This window comes from Dipodomys ordii, unplaced genomic scaffold, assembly GCF_000151885.1.
Source record: "Dipodomys ordii isolate 6190 unplaced genomic scaffold, Dord_2.0 Scaffold213, whole genome shotgun sequence".
Classification (NCBI taxonomy): domain Eukaryota; kingdom Metazoa; phylum Chordata; class Mammalia; order Rodentia; family Heteromyidae; genus Dipodomys; species Dipodomys ordii.
The window spans coordinates 225,534-232,550 of record NW_012267429.1 but is presented as its reverse complement, the minus strand read 5'-3'; the positions used below and the strand labels follow the sequence as shown (position 1 = coordinate 232,550).

General features: G+C 48.3%; 1 protein-coding gene across 1 annotated transcript in view; it reads left to right on the top strand.

Annotated features, from left to right (window-relative positions):
- Mtg1 (mitochondrial ribosome-associated GTPase 1) overlaps positions 1–7,017 on the top strand; it is a 22,017-nt gene continuing 15,000 nt past the window's right edge. The window contains exons 1-5 of the mRNA XM_013035482.1: positions 1–163; positions 2,052–2,156; positions 4,192–4,272; positions 4,724–4,780; positions 5,015–5,105. Of these exons, the coding sequence (XP_012890936.1) occupies positions 110–163; positions 2,052–2,156; positions 4,192–4,272; positions 4,724–4,780; positions 5,015–5,105 (388 nt within the window). The 5' untranslated portion in view covers positions 1–109. The remainder of the gene's footprint in view (positions 164–2,051; positions 2,157–4,191; positions 4,273–4,723; positions 4,781–5,014; positions 5,106–7,017) is intronic.

Here is a 7,017-nt window from a genome sequence, read left to right as displayed (position 1 = left end):
CCCCATCTCCAGAGGAGTTGAGATTGCTTCTGAGTAGCAGACAAACCTGCCCCTTTGGAAGGCCCTGGCCTGCCCTTGAATACTTTCATGTGTTCCAGGACTGAAGAAGATGCAGAGCAGTCTGAAGGTGGTGGACTGTGTCATCGAGGTTCACGATGCTCGGATATCCTTTCCTGGTGCGGGAGGGACCACTTCCCAGGCCAAGATGCAGAGGCAGCAGGGAGCGCTTCCGGTGTCTGCCTGCCGTCGGCCCAGTGTAGGCACTGCTTGCAGTGACTCGAGACCTTACTTGTTACTGGCATTTAGAGCAGTGGCTCTCGGCCTTTATAATATATTGGGATTATTGGGGAGCTTGTAAATATGCCCGTTGATAAGCTTTGTTTTACACCAGAATCTCACATGTGGGTGCATTGATGTGTCATTTGTCCTGGCCTCTGCCTGGCTCACCTGGGCTTTCCAGAACGATCCAGCAGTGAAATTCTCTAGATAGGGCATGAAACCTGAGATTAAAGGTTCCTACCAATCACAACTTTCCTCCTGTGCTTGGGAGAATTGGCAAGACTTGATCTTGTTTTGACACAGGCTTCGTAGACTTTGTCCATTTGAGCTATGCTGAAGTTCTTTAGTGATGAAGATACTGATTTTTCTAGTTGTTACAAATCTGCCAGGGCAGCCTAGACTGGGGAGGCTGAGCCAGCAGGTGTGAGCCCTGGGGAAAACGGTTCTGAGGCACTGCCACCCAGACAGTGCAGAGTGAGGGTGTTATTCAGAGTTCATGGTCTTGTTGGAACTTTAGCAACAAAACATTGGGTTTCTGGGCTGGGAAGGTAACTCAGTGGTAGAGCGCTTGCCTTGCATACATGAGGCCTTGGGTTTGATTCCTCAGCACCACATAAGCAGAAAAAGCCAGAGGTAGTGCAGTGGCTCAAGTAGTAGATCGCTAGCCTTGAGCTGAAGAGCTGAGGGACAGAGCCCAGGCCCAGAGTTTAGGCCCCATGACTGGCAAAAAACAAAAACAAACAACCCCTTGGGTTTTTTTGTTTTAGGCTGTAAATATGCATCAGTTTATGTAGCATATAGTGGTGACAATTGTGTGTCTATCAAAACATAATAAAATGTGGTTATCTTTTAGTATGTGTGATGCTTCAACCCTAGGATATTTTGCCTTATCTAGGTTGTGGCAGGCAGCCTTCCCTGGATGATGGTCTCTGTAGCATCCTGGGAGGGGAGTCTGGGGGCTGTAGTCATATATAGGAAGGAAAGTTTGGAGTGGGGAGACAGTTGACTGACTGCTTAGATGGGGCAGGCAGGGGCCTTGGGACCCCTGCAGCTTGATCCTCAGGGAGAGATGCAGCACCGGGAAAGCAGAGGTTCAGGATGTGAAGATAAGAAGCCCCCTCCTGCCTGTATTACCGTCAGGTGTAGTGGACTAGGACTAAGACCCTACCTTTGTCCTAGCAGTCCTGGTTGAAGATGTCAGTAGCAAGTGGTGTCTCCAGTGAGTCTCCATGAGGGAAGGGACCTGCTCACTTTTAGGCACAGCTGCTGGGTGCCCCGTGGTAGGACTTGGGAGTCCTTAGTAGCCACAGGGTAGGGTAGTGTTCTGAAGATGCGCTAGTTAGGACTTTACAGAGTCACTTTTTCTTGAGTGATCATGTCACTCATTTGAAACTTAAGTATCTTGGCAACTAAGCCTGGTATCTCAGATTGCTTGGAACTCTCTGGAGTCTTTTCAGCTTCAGCCACTCAAGTGCTGTGATTAAAGATATACACCACCGTGCCTGGCTGAGCGTTGACTTTGGTTTTGCTGCCATCATGTTTGGAAAGCTGTGTGACAGTCACTGCCTTGCCTGACTGCCTACTCTGGCAGTGGTAGAAGGTGTACCCTTTGCAGACCAGAAGGCAGGATCGGAGCTGGCTCCATATGCTTGAGGTGGGAGGTCGGCTGGGCGGCCTGCTTTGAGATGAGATCCCCTCCTCTGGCTTCCTTTGACCTAGTCAGAGAAGACAAAATGTAAACCTTTCAAGGGATTTTGCCTTAACATCGCCACATTCCACTATCAGGTCGCAACCCTCTGTTTCAGGAGACCCTTGGGTTGAAGCCTCACTTGCTTGTCCTCAACAAGATGGACTTGGCAGATCTCACAGAGCAGCACGTGAGTACCATCCCACAGATGCCCACAAAAGTGTGAAGAGTCACCAACACAGACGAAGCTCTGCTTCCGGAACAGCTCTAGCCTGGTTCCTCAGCTTGGCTGCTTACCTCAGACATTAAGGACCTCAGTGTTCAACATGGGTGCATACCCTTTGGGAAATGGTCAGTGTGCCACTTGATCCAAGGGACAGAGAGCTGTCGGTAGTCTGTAATAGCTCTACTGTCTGGTAGGCTGATACATAGCTGTGCTGTCTGGTAGGCTGATACATAGCTGTGCTGTCTGGTAGGCTGATACATAGCTATACTGTCTGGTAGGCTGATACATAGCTGTACTGCCTGGTAGGCTGATATATAGCTGTGCTGTCTGGTAGGCTGATACATAGCTCTGCTGTCTGGTAGGCCGATAGCTGTACTATCTGATAGGCTGCCATATAGCTATACTGTCTGGCAGGTTGATGGCTCTGGTGTCTGGTAGGCCTCTATATTAGCTGTACTGTCTGGTAGGCATTCCTGAGGTTACTGATGCTGTCTGCTAAGCTCCACATAGTAGTCATTGTCTGCTTTCTGCACATGCTTTGATTCAGAAGTTAGAAGTGGGAGAGGCCAAAATGGCTACTGATTTCTCTAAGGCCAGATAGAACTAGGCCTATGCAAGATATTTTCCATGTGGCACAGAGGTTAAAAAAGCCATGAGAACTGGAAATAGGATCTGAAGTGTCTTCTGCTTTTTTTCTTTGTGGCTCTATTACCAAACTGTAGAGAGAAAAATGTAAACATCTTGAATTCAAGCCAGTGTTTTGAAAAGGTGTTAATGGTACAGAACATTTCCATTTGTTGCAGCTGCAGTTTATTATGTGTCCGTACGTTCTAGTCACCTCCACCCCACAGGTTTGTAGGGATACCATCAGGAGGATAGCTGAGGAGTTCCCCTGACAGCTCCTCCTGCTGGCAGCTGATAGACATGCTCACAAAGGCCAGGGGGGTCTGTACAGATCTCTAGGGATTTCCTCAGGTTGCAGCTCTGGTTATTTATCTTCACGACTGGTTTCTGTTGCTTTTATTAGTGAGTGGAACTCATTTGTGGTTGCTTTTGCCATTTAAATACTAGCCTTTGCAGACTTTGTATTGAGTCCTCACCTTGTAGTCTGGCCAGGTGCTCCAAGAAGAGCCCACTTCCCTGAGGACATCTTGAGTGAATCTACATGGGAACTGTGGCTTCAGTATGTCTTTGTCATGGCTTATGTCCTTATCCCATCTTCAGTGGATGTCTGGAAGAAATAATTACCACATGTATATGTGTGTGTGCGCATATATATATGTATATATATATATATGGAGAGAGTGTATTGATACTGGGGATATTGGGGCTTGAACTCAGCATCTCACAGTCTCAGATTTCTTGCTTGAGGCTGTTGTTCAACCAGTTGAGCCACACTTTCAGTCCTGGAAGAAATAACTAAAATTAATGGATTTAATCAGTGATTTTTTTCTTTTGTAAGCATTGACTATATTTTGGGGCCAGTAGCAATCAAACATTACAACACTAATTTTAAATAGGTTTGGTTTATAAAGGTAAATATTCACAAATAGGATGCAGTTCCACAGTGATTTCAGTGAATGTTAAGACTAATGAATTTGTGTCAACTTTAGTATTCTTTTGAGCTTTTAGATAGGTTCAGATCAGGTTTGATGTCCCTTCAATTGACAGTGTTTGAAGAAGGTCGGAACACGTTGGAACAGTGGAATTTCTCAGTGGAGTCCAGGTTCTGTAAGTCCACTGCCAGAAGGAGTTTCAGGATGACTTGTTTAAGCCTCATTTTACTCACAGAGGCGCTGAACTCCCAAAGGTCAGTCTGTGTTTCCTGGTCTTCACCCTGGCACAGACAGGACAGCCCAGCCCAGTTACACTGCTGTGACCTCTGTGACCAGTGATGGGCCAGGCTGAGGCCCTTGGTTCTCATTTTGGATCCTCAACTTTTATTTATAACACCGTCCATATTTTTGTTGAGTGTTTAAAATGGAAATGTCTCTTTCAGAAAATTTTGCAGCACTTAGAAGGAACAGGCCTAAAAAACGTCATTTTTACCAACTGTGTAAAGGATGAAAATGTCAAACAGGTAGGCCTTTCTGCTCACATGCAGGTGTTTCTGTTCCTTGTTTGGTAAGCAGTTGTAATCCTGGTTCTGGCTCCTACTGCCCAGGAGTGCAGAGTCTCCAGGGGGCCCGCCCTGTGTCTTACGCTGATACAGCCCAAGATGGATATTCAGGGAGTACAAGGTCATTCTGGGGTGACAGGTCACTTAGTTCTCCTGTTTGCATTTGGTGGGACACCACAAGTTTCTGGTGAACGTGATCACCTCTCTCATGGACGCCCTCCCGTGGTAGAAGCCTTACTCTAGCTTGGGGGTGGGTGTGTCGGTCTCACCAGCACAGCCTGGTTGGGTGTCTTTGACCGAAGCCTGGGAGGTGTTTGTTCTCTCAGCAGATGACTGTAGAGGGGAGCAGAGGTGACAGGACGTGGGTTGGTGAAAGGGCATGAGACTAGAAGATGTGGCTGGTTTATTGCAGATCATTCCGAAGGTCACAGAGCTCATTGGGAGCAGTTACCGCTATCATCGAGCAGAGGTTGGTTGGTGGGATGCAGACCTGGGGGTGGGCATGTGGGGGTCACCCAGGCCTCTCCTGACTGATCCTGGGGTACTTCAGTGTGGAGGATGCTGTGGTGCTCTTCCAGGAGGCTGGCCTGGGAGGGCTAGGGCTTGTTAGAGGGCAGGCCTCTGTGCCCTCTTCCTCCTTTGGGAACCCCTGTGGGCTCGGGCCTGGTAGGGTGGAGTCACGGCTCTTCTCCTGCTTCCACAGAACCTGGAGTACTGCATCATGGTGGTTGGGGTCCCCAACGTGGGCAAGTCCTCCCTGATCAATTCTCTGAGGAGGCAGCACCTCAGGATAGGTATGCCTGTGCAGAAGGGGGGCGGTGCTCAGGACCCTGCCGGACACCTGCTCCTGAGTGGACGGAGGGCTTGCTATCCTTGTTGTTGTTGTTGGTTGTGGGGCTTGAGCTCTGGGCCTGGGCTCAGAGTTCAAGGTGAGCAATCTACCACTTGAGTCACAGCGCCACTTCTGGTTTTTTGGTGGTTAACTAGAGGTAAGAATCTCATGGAGGGGCTGGGAAGGTGGCTCAGTGGTAGAGCACTTGCCTTGCATGCCTGAGGCCCTGGGTTCGATTCCTCAGCACCACATAAGCAAAATGAAAAAAAAAAAAGCCGGAAGTGGCGCTGTGGCTCAAGTGGTAGAGTGCTAGCCTTGAGCTGAAGAGCTGAGGGACAGCGCCCAGGCCCAGAGTACAGGCCTCACAACCGCACCCCTCCCCCCCCAAAAAAAAGAATCTCATGGACATTCCTGCCCTGGCTGGCTTTGACCCTCAATCCTCAGATCTCAGCCTCCTGAGTAGCTAGGATCAGGCGTAAGCCATTGGCACCTGGCTGCTATACTTCTTTATATTCAAAAAATTTCTGGGTCTGGGAAGGTGGCTCAGTGTTGGAGTGCTTGCCTTGCATGCACTGGGTTCGATTCCTCAGCACCACATAAGCAGAAAAAGCTGGAAATGGCACTATGGCTCAAGTGGTAGAACATTAGCCTTGAGCTAAAAAGTTGAGGGACAGCGCCCAGGCCCCATGACAGATTAAAAAAAAAAAAAAGAATCTAAAACTTTTTCTTTCTCTTTTTTTCCCCTCCCTCCCTTCCTACCTCTCTTTCCTCTTTTCTTCTTCTTTTTTTCTTTTGTGCCAGTCCCAGGGCTCAGGACCTACGCACTGTCCCTTAGTTTTTATGCTCAAAGCTAGCACTCTACCACTTGAGCTATAGCTTCGGCTTTTTGCTGTTTAGAGGAAGAGTTGCATGGACTTTCTTGCCCAGACTGGCTTTGAACTGAGATCCTCAGATCTCAGCTTCCTGAGTAGCTAGGATTACACGTGTGAGCCACCAGTGCCCGGCTAAACACCTTTGTTTTTGCCTCCAATTTTTGTTTTCAGGGCCTCATGCTTGCTCAGCTGGTACTCTACCTAATTTGAGCCATCCTTCTAGCTTGGTATCTTGCTGGTTATTTTGGAGATGGAGTCTTACGGACTTTTCTGCCCGGGGTAGCTCCAGAATAGCTAGGGTTTTAGGCATGAAATACCTGAATCTGGCTTCTCTAAAATCTTTAATGACTTTTCAAAACTTGATTTTTTTTTGGCAAGGCGGTGCTGGAACTAGAACTTGAGCTCACACTTATTGCTGAAGGCTGGTGCTCTACTACTTGGGGCACAACTCCACTTCCAACTTTTTGCTGTTTAATTGGAGATAAGACTCTCTTAGATTTGTCTGTTGAGGATGGCTTTGAACCTTAATCCTCAGATCTCAGCCTCCTGGATAGTTAGGTGTGAGCCACTGATGCCTGGGGTATTTTTTTTTTTTCATTTGTTTAATGCAGCCTTTGGGTCAGAGACTCCAGCATGCTGCAGGGTAGGGGATGTGCCAGGCAGGGCGGTGGCTTCCTCCCGAGGGCCTTCCTGCAGCCCCTTCCCTCTGCGTGACTTGGACAGCTGTGTTGTCAGCCAGGTTCTCTACACTTGTGAGCCTGAGGACCTTCAAAACAACCCACAACACTCAGTCCCACAGCCCAGCCTCCTGGCATCCTTGACTTATGCAAGTCAAACGAATCTACAATTAGTCTTATTTAAGGCTTCATGTTCCATATTAGCGATATAGTGTGAATTCACATTTAAGTTGAGCCATTATGTTTTTTTTTTGTCGGTCGTGGGGCTTGAACTCTGGGCCTGGGCGCTGTCCCTCAGCTCTTCAGCTCAAGGCGAGCGCTCTAC